The 20,674-nt window shown below is 43.3% G+C and overlaps 1 protein-coding gene across 2 annotated transcripts in view; it reads left to right on the forward strand.

The window, feature by feature from the left end:
• sh3rf1 (SH3 domain containing ring finger 1) overlaps positions 1 to 20,674 on the forward strand; it is a 71,353-nt gene that overhangs the window by 43,623 nt on the left and 7,056 nt on the right. For both annotated transcript variants that reach the window (XM_035784062.2, XM_035784071.2), the window contains exons 6-8: positions 7,364 to 7,474; positions 9,914 to 10,041; positions 12,753 to 12,923. In XM_035784062.2, coding sequence (XP_035639955.1) covers positions 7,364 to 7,474; positions 9,914 to 10,041; positions 12,753 to 12,923 — 410 coding nt within the window. The remainder of the gene's footprint in view (positions 1 to 7,363; positions 7,475 to 9,913; positions 10,042 to 12,752; positions 12,924 to 20,674) is intronic.

Here is a 20,674-nt window from a genome sequence, read left to right on the forward strand (position 1 = left end):
CAGGGCGCAGCTGGGAGCTGACGGGGTCGGTAGCAGGCGGCAACAGTGATAGACTTGTTTCTGGAGAGAGTAATTTTCAAAATTAGTAGTTCAAACTGTTTGGGTATGGACCTGGAAAGTATGACATTACTTTACAGGTATTACTTTACAGTATTACATTACTTTACAGTATGACAATCATCTCCTTAGTTTTGTTGACGTTGAGTGTGAGGTTATTTTCCTGACACCACACTCCGAGGGCCCTCACCTCCTCCCTGTAGGCCGTCTCGTCGTTGTTGGTAATCAAGCCTACCACTGTTGTGTCGTCCGCAAACTTGATTGAGTTGGAGGCGTGCGTGGCCACGCAGTCGTGGGTGAACAGGGAGTACAGGAGAGGGCTCAGAACGCACCTTGTGGGGCCCCGTGTTGAGGATCAGCGGGGAGGAGATGTTGTTGCCTACCCTCACCACCTGGGGGCGGCCCGTCAGGAAGTCCAGTACCCAGTTGCACAGGGCGGGGTCGAGACCCAGGGTCTCGAGCTTGATGACGAGCTTGGAGGGTACTATGGTGTTGAATGCCGAGCTGTAGTCGATGAACAGCATTCTCACATAGGTATTCCTCTTGTCCAGGTGGGTTAGGGCAGTGTGCAGTGTGGTTGAGATTGCATCGTCTGTGGACCTATTTGGGCGGTAAGCAAATTGGAGTGGGTCTAGGGTGTCAGGTAGGGTGGAGGTGATATGGTCCTTGACTAGTCTCTCAAAGCACTTCATGATGACGGAAGTGAGTGCTACGGGGCGGTAGTCGTTTAGCTCAGTTACCTTAGCTTTCTTGGGAACAGGAACAATGGTGGCCCTCTTGAAGCATGTGGGAACAGCAGACTGGTATAGGGATTGATTGAATATGTCAGTAAACACACCGGCCAGCTGGTCTGCGCATGCTCTGAGGCGCGGCTGGGGATGCCGTCTGGGCCTGCAGCCTTGCGAGGGTTAACACGTTTAAATGTCTTACTCACCTCGGCTGCAGTGAAGGAGAGACCGCATGTTTCCGTTGCAGGCCGTGTCAGTGGCACTGTATTGTCCTCAAAGCGGGCAAAAAGTTATTTAGTCTGCCTGGGAGCAAGACATCCTGGTCCGTGACTGGGCTGGATTTCATCTTGTAGTCCGTGATTGACTGTAGACCCTGCCACATGCCTCTTGTGTCTGAGCCGTTGAATTGAGATTCCACTTTGTCTCTGTACTGACGCTTAGCTTGTTTAATAGCCTTGCAGAGGGAATAGCTGCACTGTTTGTATTCAGTCATGTTGCCAGACACCTTGCCCTGATTAAAAGCAGTGGTTCGCGCTTTCAGTTTCACGCGAATGCTGCCATCAATCCACGGTTTCTGGTTAGGGAATGTTTTTATCGTTGCTATGGGAACGACATCTTCGACGCACGTTCTAATGAACTCGCACACCGAATCAGCGTATTCGTCAATATTCCCATCTGACGCAATACGAAACATGTCCCAGTCCACGTGATGGAAGCAGTCTTGGAGTGTAGAGTCAGCTTGGTCTGACCAGCGTTGGACAGACCTCAGCGTGGGAGCCTCTTGTTTTAATTTCTGCCTGTAGGCAGGGATCAGCAAAATGGAGTCGTGGTCAGCTTTTCCGAAAGGGGCGGGGCAGGGCCTTATATGCGTCGCGGAAGTTAGAGTAACAATGATCCAAGGTTTTACCACCCCTGGTTGCGCAATCGATATGCTGATAAAATTTAGGGAGTCTTGTTTTCAGATTGGCTTTGTTAAAATCCCCAGCTACAATGAATGCAGCCTCCGGATAAATGTTTTCCAGTTTGCAAAGAGTTAAATAAAGTTCGTTTCAGAGCCATCGATGTGTCTGCTTGGGGGATATATACGGCTGTGATTATAATCGAAGAGAATTCTCTTGGAAGATAATGCGGTCTACATTTGATTGTGAGGAATTCTAAATCAGGTGAACAGAAGGATTTGAGTTCCTGTATGTTTCCTTCATCACACCATGTCCCGTTAGTCATGAGGCATGGCCTTGCATTATCATGCTGAAGCATGAGGTGATGACGGCAGATAAATGGCACGACAATGTGACTCAGGATCTCATCACGGTATCTCTCTGCATTCAAAATGCCATTGATAAAATGCAAATGATGTTCGTTGTCCATAGCTTATGCCTTCCCATACCATAACCCCACCGCCACCATGGGTAGACAGGTCAACATTGTGAACAATCAATGAAATTAAACTTTGGAGTACTTTAAATGAAGTTATGGGCAGAACGACAAATTCAACTCAATCTTTCATCGAATCAGATGGCTTATTCATCACAAAACCATTTGATGTTGCCAAATTATTTAATGATTATTTCATTGGCAAAGTGAGCAAACTTAGGCAGGAAATGCCAACAACGAACAGTGAGCGGTTGTATTCATGCATAAAAAAGCTAATAATGAAAGAAAAGCATTGCAAGTTTCAATTTTGTAATGTTAGTGTGGGAGAGGTGGGAAAATTGGTCAATAATGACAAACCACCTGGCATTGACAACTTACAGTAAATGGAAAGCTACTGAGGAAGGTAGCTGACGCTAGCCACTCCTTTCTGTCATATTTTTAATCTGAGTCTAGAGGAAAGTCTTTGTCCTCAGGCCTGGAGGGAAGCCAAAGTAATTCCCCTACCCAAGAGTGGTAAAGCGGCCTTTACTAGTTCTAACAGCAGACCTATAAGCTTGTTGCCAGCTCTTAGAAAACGGTTGGAAAAATAGTTTTTGACCCATTACAATGCTATTTCGCTGTAAACAAATTAATAAGACTTTTCAGCATGCTTATAGAGAAGGGCACTCAACATGTACTGCACTGACACAATTGACTGATGATCTTTTGAAAGGTTTTGATAATAAGAAGATTGTGGGAGCTGTGCTGTTAGATTTCAGTGCAGGCTTTGATATTCTTGATATTACGATAACCTGTTGTTGAGAGAACTTGTGTTATGGCTTTTCAACCTCTGCTCTGAATCCATGATATGGCTATCTATCTAGTAGAACTGAGGGTTTTCTTTAATGGAAGCTTCTCCTAATGTCAAACATGGAAATTGTGGTGTACCGCAGGGCAGCTCTCTAGGCCCTCTACTCTTTTCATTTTTTACTAATGACCATGCCTCTGGCATTAAACAAAGCATGTGTGTCCATGTGTGCTGATGATTTAACCATATATGCATCAGAAACCACAGGTAATGAAGTCACTGAAACCGTTAACAAAGAGTTGCACTCTGTTTTGGAATGGGTGGCCAGTAATAAACTGGTCCTGAACATCTCTAAAACTAAGAGCATTGCATTTGGTACAAATCATTCCTTATGTTCTAGACCTCAGCTGATTCTGGTAATGAGTGGTGTGGCTGTTGAACAATTTCAGTAGACAAAATAACTTAGATTGTAAACTCATGGTCAAAACAGATTCAATGGTTGTAAAGATGGGTAGAGGTCTGGCCATAAAATAGAGATGTTCTGCTTTTTTGACACCGCACTCCAAAAAGCAAGTTCTGCAGGCTCCAGTTTGGTCTTATCTTGATTATTGTCCAGTCGTGTGGTCCAGTGCTACAAGGAAATGCCTAGTTAAGCTGCAGCTGACCCAGAACAGGGCCTCTCCCCTATTTGACCTAGATAGTTTGTGTGTATGCATTGATATCTAGGCTACGTGTGTCTTTAAAAAAATGTTTATGTAGTTCTGTCCTGTTCTTGTCTATTGATGTTCTGTATTATGTTTTGTTTGGACCCCAGGAAGAGTAGCTGCTGCTTTTGCAACAGCTAATGGGGATCCTAATAAAATAGCAAAACGGTCGCCCACAACGCCATACACGCTGTCTGCAGTTGAGGCCGGTTGGACGTACTGCCAAATTGTCTAAAACGATTGGAGGTGGCTTATGGTAGAGAAATTAACATTCTATTATCTGGCAACAGCTAACCATCTAACTAGCATTTGCTTGTACATTTATTAGCTAGCCATCTAACTAGCGATTAGCATTAGTGGCTAACACGATTTAGCCACAACTTGCTAATGAAAGACAAACTATGTAGATGTTTGCACATGTAAGAAACAAATGGATTATAGAACGCTTGCGGATTTATATTAAGCAAGCAAGCAGAACATTGCCTCAACATTGATGCATGACCATGCAGAATGAAAGCAAATGTCTCATGGTCGAGCAACAACAAATGTGCTCCTTGAGTGATGGGGCGGGGCTAGGTCTGTGTGGAACGCAGCATGGCGAGAGAGCTGAAAGATGACTCAAATAGTAGAGTAAACTATCACATTTAACAAACTAAACTACTCAAAAAAACTCAAACCAGTCCGTGCATCAATACCGGTATATGGTATTCCGCCCAACCCTAGCGTCCTCTTCTGTCTCACCTTCCGGGGCTCAGGGCTGCAACACAGCCCAGACACACTGACATGATTTACCCACAGCTTCCCCTCGTAAACATAAGCCACACAAAGCCCTTCTACAACTGGTGGCACCCTTAGTGCTCTCGTATGTGTGTGTTGACTATGCTATCAGAGCTTGTTTGTTTGTGTGTGTGTGCAGACAGTTCTTTTCATGTTGGGGTGACCCATCTCGTACTAAAGCCGTGGACCCACATGGTGATGAGGGGAGAATCATGTTAAACTCTCCAGTAGAGGTAGACCGATTATGATTTTTCAACGCCGATACCCATTATTGAAGGACCAAAAAATGCCGATACCGATTAATCGGACAATTTTATTTTTATTTTTTTATTTGTAATAATGACAATTACAACAATACTGAATTAACACATATTTCAACTTAATATAAAACATCAATAAAATCAATTTAGCCTCAAATAAATGATGAAATATGTTCAATTTGGTTTAAATAATGCAAAAACAAAGTGTTGGAGAAGAAAGTAATTTGTGCCATGTAAAAATGTGCCATGTAAAATATATGCATGTTAACACGTTTAAGTTCCTTGCTCAGAACATATGAAAGTTGGTGGTTTCTTTTAACATGAGACTTCAATATTCCAAGGTAAGAGGTTTTAGGTTGTAGTTAATATAGTATTTATAGGACTATTTCTCTCTATACGATTTGTATTTCATATACCTTTGACTATTGGATGTTCTTATAGGCACTATAGTATTGCCAGTGTAACAGTATAGCTTCCGTCCCCCTCGCCCCTACCTGGGCTCGAACCAGGAACACATTGACATCAGCCACACTCGAAGCATCGTTACCCATCGCTCCACAAAAGCCGCGGCCCTTGCAGCGCAAGGGGAATAACTACTCCAAATCTAAAAACGAGTGACGTTTGAAACAGTATTACCGCACACCCAGCTAACTAGCGAGCCATTCCACATGGGTTACACCAGCCATTAGGCTCATAGGCTTGAAGTCATAAACAGTGCTGTGCTTGCGAAGAGCTGCTGGCAAAACGCACGAAAGTGCTGTTTGAATGAATGATTACGGGCCTGCTGCTGCTCAGACTGCTCTTTCAAATCAGACTTAATTATAGCATAATAACACACAGAAATACGAGCCTTTGGTCATTAATATGATCGAATCCGGAAACTATCATTTCGAAGACAAAACGTTTATTATTTCAGTGAAATACGGAACCGTTTGGTATTTTATCTAACGGGTGGCATCCCTAAGTCTAAATATTCTGGTTACATTGCACAACCTTCAACGTATGTCATAATTATGTAATTCTGGCAAATTAGTTTGCAATGAGCCAGGCAGCCCAAACTGTTGCATATGCCCTGACTCTGCGTGCAATGAACGCAAGGAAATAACACAATTTCACCTGGTTAATATTGCCTGCTAAACTGGATTAGTAGTTATAACTAGTGATTATGATTGATTGTTTTTTATAAGATAAGTTTAATGCTAGCTAGCAATTTATACCTTGGCTTCTGATGCATTCGCGTAACAGGCAGGCTACTCGTGGAGTGCAATGGTTAGAGCGTTGGACAAGTTAACTGTACCCCTGAGCTGACACGGTGAAAATCTGTCGTTCTGCCCCTGAACAAGGCAGTTAACCCACAGTTCCTCGGCAGTCATTAAAAATAAGAATGTGTTCTTAACTGACTTGCCTAGTTAAATAAAAAGTATTTAAAATATATTTTAAAAAATCGGAAATTGGCCAAAAATACAGATTTCCGATTGTTATGGAAACTTGAAATCGGCCCTAATTAATCGGCCATTACTCTCCAGACCTGGCTTTATCTGCCCTAATTATGAACCAGACACACTCAGTATTATAGAACCTCCATGCACACCTGGAAGCTATAGGACTTAAGATGGGTTTGATTTATAAATTAATGTGTTTAATAAAAAGACTCCCCAGGCGAAATCTGTGTGGCTCGGTATCTCTCCTTGTCTCTCGCTCCTCATTTCTCCCTCCTTCAAAGCAGACAGAAAGGGAAGCAGTAGTTTCCTGGGGGGCCAGAGGGAGTGTATGGAAATGAACACGCCTTCTGTCTACCGCTTTTATGTCAGATGTATAAAGGAGCCTGCAGTATATGAAAACAGACCTGTTGTAAAACTGAACATTTTCAGTTAATTTCCAGTGTGATTGATGTGCCTGTGTTGTACACACATGTTCCATGTAGTTCATACACATGTATAACAAAATGCACAACACAGATAGATATTGCCTAGTACTTTCTCTCTTGCCTGATTGCACCTTCCCCTTCCACACGGTACAGTTGATTGAGTCTGAGGTGGATCTTCTGTAATGATTCACCCAGAAAGGCAGCTCTGCTCTGTCTGGGGCAGTCATGCATGGAGTGATGGAGAGTACAGGGTACAAGGAGATTGTGTCCAACAGAATTGCTCTGTTACCAGGACAGCCACAGTGAATGAGTCAGTGTCACACCGCTGGGGTTCCCCATCTCTCAGCAAGAGACTTCAATACTCACCGGTCTTCACCCAGCCAATTAAAACTTGTGCTTGGCAGTCATAGACCTAACCCAGCCAATATGGTTATTGGGACACTAGCACAGCTTGATTTGGCCAATTGGGTTCATCGCTGCTGTGACGGCGACATTTCCATTCAATGGGACATTTTAAGACCATGTGTGAGATGATTAAGAGATTAAATAAGTAGTCTGTTCATTCATGACAGCCTACTTCTACCCATGTGAGACTGGATGTGAGGGGACAGACTGGCACAAATTGACCAAGACATCTGTCCCTTCTGATGGAGACCCATTCAGTTGCAACTATCGTTGAAAAATGCCATAATTATTCTAGCACACTGTTTTCTGTGTAATGTCTATGCCTGAAAGTATTATATTGTTGGGGAGTAGTAGTGGTATTGGTTGATTAAGTTGACTTACATTCTGTCTTCTCTCCTCAACAGGTACACATCTGTACAACTGGACTCCTAGTGACCCCTCCCCCCAGCAGTCCTGTTACTACTGCAACCGTGTTCACATTTCCCCCAGAGGCAAGTTACGCATCCATTCCTGTGGTAGGTTCACTTCTCTATAAAGATTCTACAGTATTCACACCAACAGTTCAATATAACAATAGGGTTCTTGCAACTACGCTACGGTTTTCCTAATTAGGGATGGACATGAGTACTGGAACGGACGTCAAAGCTCCATCTTTAGCCAGAGATTACTTTTACATTTTTTAAATAAAAAAACAAACATTTTTTTAAATACTGTAAATCTATATGGTGGAATGTGTTTGTGGCTCCTAGAACAGGAAAGTGACATTTTGCCTTGAAGACAACATTAATTTGCTTTGACGCTAGTGTGCCATTTGTACATGTGCATTTGCGGGGCACAACAAAAAAGAAACCAAGCCAAGCATCATACAGTTCTTCTCCCTAAATTCCCTTTCCTCGCCGTGCCTCATTCACTCAATTGCGTTCCAACCACTCCCTACACACACTCGTGTGCTCCTGTTAAGACTACAGAAATAAATGCCCATAAACCTATCTGCCTGATGGGATAGACAGGCTACATTCCTTGCCAAATGATGACAGTTTTATCTCAAGTTCCAACAACGAGCTGCAGTTTTGGAATAATTGCACCGTGTTCCACAGTGAAAGTATGCAAAAACATTAGTTTGATAGAAACGAGCATATTTTCACCAGACTCATTAAACATATGTCTACTCCCCAAACAGATGTCGTGGCAGTAATTCATCACCATGCAGTTTTTTTTCAATGAGGAATTGTTCATCTACTTAAAAAATTCCCAAGAACGGGCAAAATAAACTAGAGCGTCTGTATATCAAAAAAGTAGGTTTTGAACCCTGAACCTCTCAACTCGCCAAATTGAGCCCTGTTACAATTGATCACTCTGAGGTGAACTGTTCCAGACTCCAGATGCGCATCACTTTTTTGCACTAGCATCTTTTAAAATTATTTTATTTTGTTATATTACATGTTTTTTACTATTAAAATAAGTGTGTCTTGGCTGTGATAAGGGCTCGGGAAAGAAGAGCATCTCTGATAAATGAACAAAACAAGGCTATGCCATTGCACAGCTATATTCTTTTACATCAAGCACCACTGCTGGGGTTACTACCTTTTGGAAGATTGTTCCACCGTATAATATAACCAGTTGATATTACGGTTTCAGTAAATTAAATGGCACTTGCTTTTTTATTGACTGAATTGAGCAATTTAGCTATCTAGCGATTAGGATTTGTTTTCTGTAATGGTTATGATAAATGAGGCATTGCTGTGCACTGTTGCCATAGGCCTATAGATAAATGCTTATTTTTTTGTTCTCCAGTGCAGATTTTTTTTCCTCCCCATTTTTGATTATCATGTGAAGTACTCGAACAGTCAAAACATTTCAAATGCCCATTCCTTACCCTAATAATGGTTTAAACAACTGTTTAGGTTGATCTATGTTACTTTACTTACATCCTATCGTGTATGGAGGAGACTGATGTATCTGCTGCTTTGTCATGGTCAACTGACTGTGTGTGGCTTTGTTGGTATGTGGTACTACTGAACAGGGGACTATGTGTACACAAAGGTTAAGCTCTCCACTTTACTGGGGAACTAACTCTACATGATGATTTCTTTGGCCTGCAGGCATTGTAATTATCTTAGCTCCAGCGTCAACAGCGCACACACATACACACATGGGAATATGTAGACTCTTCTGAATGTATTTCCAACCCCCTCCCCCACTGTTCCATGGTAGTGATGTCTGTCTGCTCCTCAGGCCTTTTAATGTCAAGCTGAGACACGTTTTGTTCCAGGTGATGGGGCCTGAATTATTTACCGTCTACAATGCCTTTCTCTGCAGATGTATTAATAGTTTTGCATGTTTAGGAGAAAACAAAACCCTTACCCAGTATAAACCCCTTTCCCCTTTCCCAGTGTCAGTGTGTGTGATTGTGTAAGAGTTGTTTTGGTCTGGTTTCTGTCACGTTAGATGCAGAACAAGGGGGATAAGAGAGCACAGAAGAATCTGCTCGGCGCGCCCCTGAGGGTTAAACTATGTCATGTTTACAGAAATGTTTTTACTTTCATATGGTCCCAATTAAACACAGCAATGGATTCACAAGGCCCCAGTGTCGTTTCTATAGCAACAAACAAACAAGCACACTTGAGATTCCTTCCCAGTTCTATGGGGAAGTTGGGGACAAGACCAAACTTCTGTGCCAAGCGATACTCTCCCTCATTGAACAGAGTAAATAATATCCCTTTTTCACAGAGCAGTTTCTCTCATTATGTAACACCTAGTCATGTATCATTCCATCAAGAGCTTTAATGTAACTCTCATGTTGCGCTGAAGGCAGTGAGTTGTTTACTTGTTTCCTGTCTTTTGGTTCCAAACAAAGCAGTTTTTTTTGAGGGATGCACTTAAACCTTATTGTGAACTGTTCTGTGCTGTTTGATCTCTGTTTCAGAATGTTTTTTTTGTTTGTTTTTTGACAGGAAGCTCTCCCTCCTCCCCCACCACCTCCCCCACAATCTTCAGCGCTGGGAGCAGCCTCCTCGTTGGCTGCTGGTCAGAGACCTTCCCCAAGCACAAGCGACCAGAGTGGGAGACAAAGACCCACAGTGTGAGTGTACACACACCCATACACATACACAGATAGATGTACATGTAACACTCTTCCATGTATAAAGTACCAGCACACTAAACCAGAGAGAACATGCCGTTTAAGAGCATGTTCCACACATGGCTAGGGTGTTGGGCCGTCTAATGTGTTCTGGGAGTTCTCCAAGCCTCTAAATGACCGCTCAGCTGTCAGTGTGGAACACCAGAGGTTGACCCAGAGCACAGGTGAAGGGTGAAAGGTCAACCGCTGTGGGGTATGGAGTCTCCTGGGTCCTATCAGAGATCCTGCCTGTGACCCTGGACCTCTCACATCATTACTCCTTTGAGAGACTCCAGACACCTGATAGAATTAGATACTGCCCACCTCCCCAAAGTGAGTGTTTGTGTTTCTGCATTTTCTTCTTAATTTCCCCCTCCCTGACACCAGTGAAAGTGTCTATGCTGTCTGTCAGCAGTTGTTCTTTAAAGCCTCTTCCCCTCTTGAGGTTCTTGGAGATGTGACTTTTCCACTCCCTTTACAGCACCTCAGTGGAGCCCTGCCACATAGCTGTGCCATGCAGAAAGTTACCATAGTATTACTCTACATCAGTGATGGGGGGTGAACTCATGAGGGGCCGCAGTAGCTCCCGGATCTACGTACCCACATCCATGCACACACCGGCAATCAGAGCCAGCCATAGCCTAATTTCCTGCAATTCTACACATTTTGCCATGGGGTGGAAAGAAGATTTCGCAATTTTATAACTAATTTCATGAAATACTACTCGTTTTGCCATGTGGCGTAGAGGGGAAAAAACTGTTTTAAAGTTCATTTCCTGCATTTTACACATTGAGTGACTAACAAAATCAATGGGCCCCCCCCCCGGTCGGTAATTAGACCATGATTAATACAAGTTCATATACAGTGCAATCAGAAAGTATTCAGACCCCTTAGCTTTTTCAAAATGTTGTTACGTTGCAGCCTTATTCTAAAATGTATTAAATTGTATTTCCCTCATCAATCTACACACAATACCCCATAATGACAAAGAAAAACATGTTTTTAGACATTTCTTCAAAATTAACTGAAATATCAGATTTAGAATTCAGACCCTTTACTCAATACTTTGTTGAAGCACCTTTGGCAGCAATTGCATCCTCGAGTCTTCTTGGGTATGACGCTACAAGCTTGGCACACCTGTATTTGGGGAGTTTCTCCCATTCGCTGCAGGCTCTGTCAAGTTGGATGGGGTGCGTTGCTGCACATCTATTTTCTGGTCTCTCCAGTGATGGTCGATTGGGTTCAAGTCCGGGGTCTGGCTGAGCCTCTCAAGGACATTGAGACTTATCCCAAAGCCACTCCTGTGTTGTCTTGGCTGTGTGCTTAGAGTTGTTGTCATGTTGGAAGGTAAACCTTCACCCCAGTCAGGTCCTGAGCTCTCTGGAGCAGGATTTCAACAATCTCTGTACTTTGCTCCGTTAATCTTTGCCTCGATCCTGACTCGTCTCCCAGTCCCTGCCGCTGAAAAATATCCCCACAACATGAGTCTGCCACCACCATGTGTCACCTTAGGGATGGTGCCAGGTTTCCTCCAGACATGACGCTTGGTATTCAGGCCAAAGAGGTCAATCTTGGTTTCATCAGACCAGAGAATCTTGTTTCTCATGGTCTGAGAGTTCTTTAGGTGCCTTTTGGCAAACTCCAAGTGGCCTGTCATGTGCCTTTTACTGAGGAGTGGCTTCCGTCTGGCCACTCTGATTGGTGGAGTGCTGATTGGTGGAGTGCTGCAGAGATGGTTGTGCTTCTGGAAGGTTCTCCCATCTCCACAGAGGAACTCTGGAGAGATGATTGCACCGGAGGGGACGGCTGCCGTTTTACGGGCTCCTAACCAAATGTGCCATTTAAAAAAAAATATATATTCTCACATTGGTTGTACCTCATTTTGTACATAATATTGCTGCTACGTTCTCTTATGACCGAAAAGAGCTTCTCGACATCAGAACAGCGATGACTCACCTCGAACTGGACAAAGATGTTTTCTTTAAGAAGTCCAATGTGAAGGATATACTGTTTTGTCAAGACCTGGCCCAAATCCCTGTCATCAGCATGAAGAAGAGATGGGGGAGAAAGGCAGAATGCCTTGTAAGAATTAGCAGACGAGTAGGTAAACCACCAGTACCCTCCGTATTATTGGCCAACATTCAATCATTGGAAAACTGGACGATGTACGATTAAAGAGGATCCTACAAACGGGATACTAAAACTGTAATATCTTATGTTTTACCGAGACGTGGCTAAACGACGACACTGATAGTATAGAGCTGGCTGGCTTCAACTTGTGTATTCTACTATTTTAACTCTCAACAGTGAGTTGAATATTTGTGTGTGGGGGGGGGTTTAATTGATCTGCGGGCCTACAAAAATGGCTGCCAGTTGCCTATCCCTGCTCTACAGACATATAGCGCAGCATTCTCTGAACTACTGGAAGACCAGTCCAGAGGGGAATGTCTATCTCGATCAGCCTGGAAGTGCCTACTAGAAAGAGAGGGGAGATGTTGATGGATATACTTTAGTCTGTGGAAGTGGGGTACATTTTGCTCATGTCACAGACGAGATGTTCTGAATCCACAACATGTCTGATTCATTTCCTCCTGAGGTTAATTGGACAGTCCCTGTGTCGATGGCCACGTGTGTGTGTTTGATGTGTCCCATCTCTCTCCCCCCCACTGCAGCTACGTGGCCCTGTTCCCTTACCCCCCCCGTAAGGAGGATGAGTTGGAGCTGAGGAAGGGAGAGATGTTCCTGGTGCTGGAGCGCTGTCAGGACGGATGGTTCAAAGGCACCTCCATGCACACTGGCAAGATAGGAGTGTTCCCCGGCAACTACATGAGCCCTGTCAGCAGGTCTGTCACACACACAGACCTTACATATGCACACACATATACACATGACTACATGACCAAATGTATGTGGGCTTTGCTCGGGCTCGTCGAACATCTCATTCCTTTGCTGTTATAACCGCCTCAAGTTCTTCCACACCGATCTTAACCAACCATTTCTGAATGGACTTTGCTTTGTGCACAGGGGCATTGTCATGCTGAAACAGGCAAGGGCCTTCCCCAAACTGTTGCCACAAAGTTTGGCTCCCAAGTGGTGCAGCGGTCTAAGGCACTGCATCACAGTGCTAGAGGTGTCACTACAGACCATGGTTCGATCCCGGGCTGTATCACAACTGGCCGTGATCGGGAGTCCCATAGGGCGGCGCACAATTGACCCAGTGCCGTCCGGGTTAGGGGAGAGCTTGGCCGGGGTATGCTGTCATTGTAAAATAAGAATTTGTTCTTAACTGACTTGCCTAGTTAAATAAAAGGTTAAATCAAAGTTGGAAGCAGAGAATCACCTAGAATGTCATTGTATGCTGTAGCATTAAGATGTCCCTTCACTGGAACTAAAGCGCCTAGCCTGAACCATGAACAACAGCCCTAGACCGTTATTCCTCCTCCACAAAACTTTACAGTTGGCACAATGCAATGGGGCAGGTAGTGTTCTCCTGGCATCCACCAAATCCAGATTCATCAGTCGGACTGCCAGATGGTGAAGCATGATCCATCACTCCAGGGAACGCGTTTCCATTGCTCCAGAGTCCAATGGCGGCGAGCTTTACACCACACCAGTCGACGCTTGTCATTGCGCATGGTGATCTTAGTCTTGTGTGCGCGGCTGCTCAGCCATGTAAACCCATTTCATGAAGCTCCCAACAAAGTTATTTTGCAGACGTTGTTTCCAGAGACAGTTTGGAACTCTGTAGTGAGTGGTGCAACCGAGGTTAGTTCATTTTTACACGCTTCAGCGCTCGGTGGTCCTGTTCTGTGAGCTTGTGTGACCTGCCACTTTGACGAACTGACTTGTTGGAAAGTTGGCATCCTTTGACTGTAAAGCCATTCTGCTGCCAATGTTTGTCTATGGAGATTGCAGGGCTGTGTGCTCGATTTTTGTGTTCAGAGGTTGAGCGATTAGTGCTTTGAGGTTGTTTCGGTTTGATTATTAAAAAGTCACGGTTTTCAACTTCGCTTTCTATAAAACATTTTTTTTTGTGAAATGCATTAGGAAATAAAGATGTTACTTAGATTTTTTTTTTAAACAACATTTTAATGGAAATTCCAAGGCCAAAAATAGTCAACCATAGTCTCTGATCGGGTCCACATTGGGTAGACATCAATAGAAAAATAGGAAATTGCTATGAAATAATGAAATATTTCAGTTATGAATATTACTTAATTTATATTTGATTACTTAATTCCTTAAAGTAATCATCTGCTCAGGCAGTCGCAGTCAGCCAGCCAGGCCATCTGTTTTGTGCTCCCCATACTGTACTGTCTTTAGTCATCCTAGTCATCCTAGGCAGCTAGCCTGCTTAATTATGCTGCAGAGCTGTCTGACGATATAATTGTACTAGTTCTTCAAAGTAGATTAGGCATACTTTCCAAACTGTGTCTCGTTGTTGTGTACATTCCTCTCTCATGCGGTCTATGCTGTATCAGTCCAGAGATGCTCATGTCTCCACCCTAACAATGGGAGTCGTTGTCCCAAATGCGGAAAGGCAGAGGACGAGCTTCGGTACAAAATAAGGCCATAGAAACGCATTGGGCTTATTTTGGACAGAGTTTGGCTAGGGTGAAACCTCTCGCTTCACCTATTCCTCTCTGATCTGGAAAAAAATGGAGCAATGGATTATGGTCAATGTAGTTAATTACAATGTTTCTGCACTGAACTAGGTTGAATATTTGCTTAACCTCTTGGTCCTACCTGGCAGGCGTCCCATCTAGACATCTGGAAATGCAAATGCGCTACGCTAAATGCTAATAGTACTAGTTAAAACTCAAATGTTCATTAAAATACACATGCAGGGTATTGAATTAAAGCTACACTCGTTGTGAATCCAGGCAACAAGTCAGATTTTTAAAATGCTTTTCGGCGAAAGCATGAGAAGCTATTATCTGATAGCATGTAACACCCCAAAAGACCCGCAGGGGACTTAAACAAAATAATTAGCATAGTCGTCGCTACACAAACCGCACAAATAAAATATAAAACATTCATTACCTTTGACCATCTTCTTTGTTGGCACTCCTAGATGTCCCATAATCACTATTGGGTCCGATTAAATCGGTCCATATATAGCCTAGATATCGATCTATGAAGACTGTGTGATAAACGGAAAAAAATAGCGTCTTGTAACGTCATTTTTTTAAATTAAAAAAGTCGACGATAAACTTTCACAAAACACTTCGAAATACTTTTGTAATGCAACTTTAGGTATTATTAAACGTTAATAAGCGATCAAATTGATCACGAGGCGAAGTATATTCTTTAGCTGTCCGTCTGGAAAAAATGTCCGTGTAATTCTCAGAGTAAATGCGTTGCCTTGCGTCTGTTTGACCAAGAAACAAAGCCTAGGCAAATGACAAGACTCTAGACAACGTGTGGAAGCTGTAGGTATTGCAACCTCAGCCCCATTAAATGTGGTTCACCTTTATCAATGGGTTCAAGTCGCGCATGGATATATATTTTCAGTGATCAGATTTTCCTGCGCTTTTCGATGAAACGCACGTTCTGTTATAGTCACAGCCGTGATTTAACCAGTTTTAGAAACGTCTGAGTGTTTTCTATCCACACATACTAATCATATGCATATACTATATTCCTGGCATGAGTAGCAGGGCGCTGAAATGTTGCGCGATTTTTAACAGAATGTTCGAAAAAGTAGGGGGTAGGATTAACAGGTTAATGTAAACCAAAACTCCCTTCAGCCCAGCGTCCTATATAGTTCTTGACTTCATTTCTTTCATAAATGATTTGATTTCTCTCTAGGGAAACAGTGCCTTGTGCTACAACAACAAAAAATACCTAAATGGTATTCAAATAATTTAACCAGAATCATTTGATCACTTGTTTTGGTACTGCTCATAAGTAGTTTGTGTTTGGTCGCAGGATCAGGAATGGCCGACAAATTGCAACATTTACTTTGAGCTAACGGTGCAAATAGCACTGCTGGGTGATTTGAAACGTCAGTCAATCCGATCAATAATATAATAATACTCTTAGCAAAAATGTTTCTTTAATTTACCATCTTTAGGAACTTTGAGAATGAATAGGTTCAGAACTTTTGTGAAACATCACAGCACAGTGGAAAAATATATGGCAGCAAGAAATCAAAACTGGATGGTCTTCAGAGATGGATGGATGGGAGGGGTTGAGGGTAGTTGAAGCCTGGGACTAAAAACAAACAAAAGATAACTAAAGTAATATATACTGTGCCCGTAAAATGTATATAAACTAGAACATAAACATCTATTTTTCAGGACCCTTCACAGATCTTCATTGTAAAGGGTTTAAACACATGCTTGTTCAATGAACCATAAACAATGAATGAACATGCACCTGTGGAATGGTCGTTAAGACACTATCAGCTTACAGACGGTAGGCAATTAGGTCACAGTTATGAAACTTTAGGACACTAAAGAGGCCTTTCTGCGGACTCTGAAAAACAAAAAAAGAAAGATGCCCAGGGTCCCTGCTCATCTGCGTGAACATGCCTTAGGCATGCTGCAAGGAGGCATGAGGAAAGGAGGCATGAGGACTGCAGATGTGGCCAGGGCAATAAATTGCAATGTCCAAACTGAGACACCTATGACAGTGCTACAGGGAGACAGGGTGGACAGCTGATTGTCCTCGCAGTGGCAGACCACATGTAACAACACCTGCACAGAATCGGTACATCCAAACATCATACCTGTGGGACAGGTACAGGATGGCAACAACAACTGCCCGAGTTACACCAGGAACGCACAATCCCACCAGTGCTCACACTGTCCGCAATATTCTGAGAGAGACTGGGTTGAGGGCTTGTAGGTCTGTTGTAAGGCAGGTCCTCACCAGACATCACCGGTAACAGCATTGCCTATGGTTACAAACCCACTGTCGCTGGACCAGACAGGACTGGCAAAAAGTGCTCTTCACTGACGAGTCGCGGGTTTGGCTCACCATTCGCGTTTATCGTCGAAGGAATGAGCGTTACTCCGAGGCCTGTACTCTGGAGCGGGATCGATTTGGAGGTGGAGAATCCGTCATGGTCTGGGGCAGTGTGTCACAGCATCATCGGACTGAGCTTGTTGTCATTGCAGGCAATCTCAACACTGTGCGTTTCAGGGAAGACATCCTCTTCTCTCATGGGGCGGCAGGGTAGCCTAGTGGTTAGAGAGTTGGACTAGCAACCGAAAGGTTGTTCAAATCCCCAAGCTGACAAGGTACAAATCTGTCGTTCTGCCCCTGAACAGACGGTTAACTCACTGTTCCTAGGCTGTCAATTGAAAATAAGAATTTGTTCTTAACTGACTTGCCTAGTTAAATAAAGGTAAAATAAATCAATATGGTACCCTTCCTGCAAGCTCATCCTGACATGACTCTACAGCCTGACAATGCCACCAGCCATACTGCTCGTTCTTTCAAGACAAGAATGTCAGTGTTCTGCCATGGCCAGCGAAGAGCCCGGATCTGAATCCCATTGAGCACGTCTGGGACCTGTTGGATCGGAGGGTGAGGGCTAGGGCCTTCCCCCCCCCAGAAATGTCTGGGAACTTAGTAACATCTCACAGCAAATCTGTTGCAGTGCACGAGGAGGAGATGCACTGTATTACTTAATGCAGCTGGTGGCCACACCAGATACTGACTTACTTTTGACCCCCTCTTTGTTCAGGGACACATTATTCCATTTCTGTTAGTCACATGTCTGTGGAACATGCTCAGTTTGTCTGTTGTTGAATCTTATGTTCTTACAAATATTTACACATGTTAAGTTTAACAGTTGATAGTGAGAGGGCATTTCTATTTTTTGCTGAGTTTAGTATGTATAAGCTGGAAGTACAAGCCTAACATGCTGACCATACCGGATGCGTGCGTTGCAAATTAAATGTACACATACTTTATTCAATCATTGCATCCACACTGCTTGCCCGCATCAGTGTAGTAAGGCGCTAAAATAGAACTTGGTTCTATTTGTGAAGCTCGACAAACTGCAAGTCCTGCCTCTCCCGTCTCCTCATTGGTTTTTAAAGTTGAACGATGAACTGTGGTTAACACTCCAGTCGGTTGTGGTCATGCACCTTAAAGTTGGTTGCCAATTGCCATATAATGACCGAAGAAGAAGAAGCCTGAAGGAAGGAGGAGAGATTACTAGAAACAAACTCGGTTGACCCTTTTATCTGTGGATTAATTGTCAGAGTAGAGGACCTTGTGCATTTCAGGTAAAATTATAACCCAATGTTTATATCCCAATATTTATCAACAAATTAGCTAGCAACAGCAAGCTAGCTTAATTGCCATAAATGTTGAAATCTTTTCGACCTGTCCCCAAGTTGATATAATTGGTTCAGAGTTTGTTTTGATATTTCAACCTGTGTGTCCTGATCGCGTCTGGTGTGGGTGGACAAAATCAACTTGTGCTCGTGGTCTGGTCAGCATTTAAGTGTTGTTCAGTAGTTTACTTCAATTAGGGGAGGGGTGGTAGGGTTAAGGGAAAATAACATTTTTTTATTTATATTTACAAAAATATATTGCAAATGATGCAGAGGATTATCTGCAATATTAACGCTGATCTTCTCCCCCCAAAAATGTAATGTATACGTACTGAACAAAAATATAAACGCAACATGGAAACTGTTGGTCTAAAAGATCCCAGAAATGTTGCATACGCACAAATCTTAACTTCTCTCAAATTGTGCACAAATTTGTTTTCATCCCTGTTAGTGAGCATTTCTCCTCCTTTGCCAGGATAATCCATTCCCCTGACAGGTGTGGCATATCAAGAAGCTTTATTAAATAGCATTATCATTACACAGGTGCATCTTTTGCTGGGGACAATAAAAGGACACTCTAAAATGTGCAGTTTTGTTACACAACACAATGCCACAGATGTCTCAAGTTTTGAGGGAGGGTGCAATTGGCATGCTGACTGTAGGAATGTCCACCAGAGCTGTTGCCAGATAATTTAATGTTCACTTTCTCTACTATAAACTTTTTAGAGAATTTGGAAACGCTTCCAAGCGGCCTGACAAACGTAGACCACGTGTAACCATGCAAGTGCAGGACCTCAACATTTCCACATATGCTGAGCAATTGTTGGCTGCTTTTCTTTCACTATGTGGTCCAACTCATCCCAAACCATCTCAATATGGTTGAGGTTGGGTGATTGTGGAGGCCAGGTCATCTGATGCAGCACTCCATCACTCTCATTCTTGGTCGAATAGCCCTTACACAGCCTGGAGGTGTGTTTTAGGGCATTGTACTGTTGAAAAACAAATGTTAGTCCCACTAAGCGCAAACCAAATGGGACGGCGTATCGCTGCGGAATGCTGTGGTAGCCAATAAATTGGATAGTGTCACCAGCAAAGCACCATCAACCAAAACCTCCTCCATGCTTCATGGTGGGAACCACACATGCAGACATCATCCGTTCACCTACGAAAAATCTCATGTTTCTTGGCCCAAGCAAGTGTCTTCTTCTTATTGGTATCCTTTAGTAGCGGTTTCTTTGCAGCAATTTGACCATGAAGGCCAGTCGATGTTGAGATGTCTGTTAATTGAAATCTGTGAAGCATTTATTTGGGCTGTAATCTGAGGTGCGGTTAACTCTAATGAACTTGGCTCTGCTACGCTTGATAATTTTTGTGACTGCACTTGAAGAAACTTTCAAGGTATTGACTGACCATGTCTTAATGATCTACTGTCGTTTCTCTTTACTTATTTGAGTTGTTCTTGCCATAATTATTTTTATTTTTTTGCCATTATTTAACCAGGTAAGCTAGTTGAGAACAAGTTCTCATTTACAACTGCGACCTGGACAAGATAAAGCAAAGCAGTGCGACAAACAACAACAGAGTTACACATGGAGTAAACAAGCGTACAGTCAATAACACAATAGAAAAAAAGCTTTAGCTAGTATAGATGACATGGGGCCAGTGGGTCTGGCGACGAGTATGTAGTGAGGGCCAGCCGACTAGAGTATACAGGTCGCAGTGGTGGGTGATATAAGGCACTTTGGTAACAAAACGGATGGCACTGTGATAGTCTTCATCCAATTTGCTGAGTAGAGTATTGGAAGCTATTTTGTAGATGACATCGCCGAAGTCGAGGATCGGTAGGATAGTCAGTTTTACTAGGGTAAGTTTGGCGGCGTGAGTGAAGAAGGCTTTGTTGCGAAATAGGACGCCGATTCTAGATTTTATTTTGGATTGGAGATGTTTGATAGGAGTCTGGAAGGAGAGTTTAGTCTAGCCAGGTATTTGTAGTTGTCCACGTATTCTAGGTCAGAACCGTCCAGAGTAGTGATGCTAGTTGGGCAGGAGGGCGGTTGCGGGCAGCAAACGGTTGAAAAGCATGCATTTGGTTTTTACTAGCGTTTAAGAGCAGTTGGAGGCCACGGAAGGAGTTTTGTATGCCATTGAAGCTCGTTTGGAGGTCAGTTAACAGTGTCCAAAGAAGGGCCAGATGTATACAGAATGGTGTCGTCTGCGTAGAGGTGGATCAGGGAATCACCCGCAGCAAGAGCGACATCGTTGATATATACAGAGAAGAGAGTCGGCCCGAGAATTGAACC

Source organism: Oncorhynchus keta, chromosome 1, assembly GCF_023373465.1.
Source record: "Oncorhynchus keta strain PuntledgeMale-10-30-2019 chromosome 1, Oket_V2, whole genome shotgun sequence".
In the NCBI taxonomy this organism is placed as follows: Eukaryota; Metazoa; Chordata; class Actinopteri; order Salmoniformes; family Salmonidae; genus Oncorhynchus; species Oncorhynchus keta.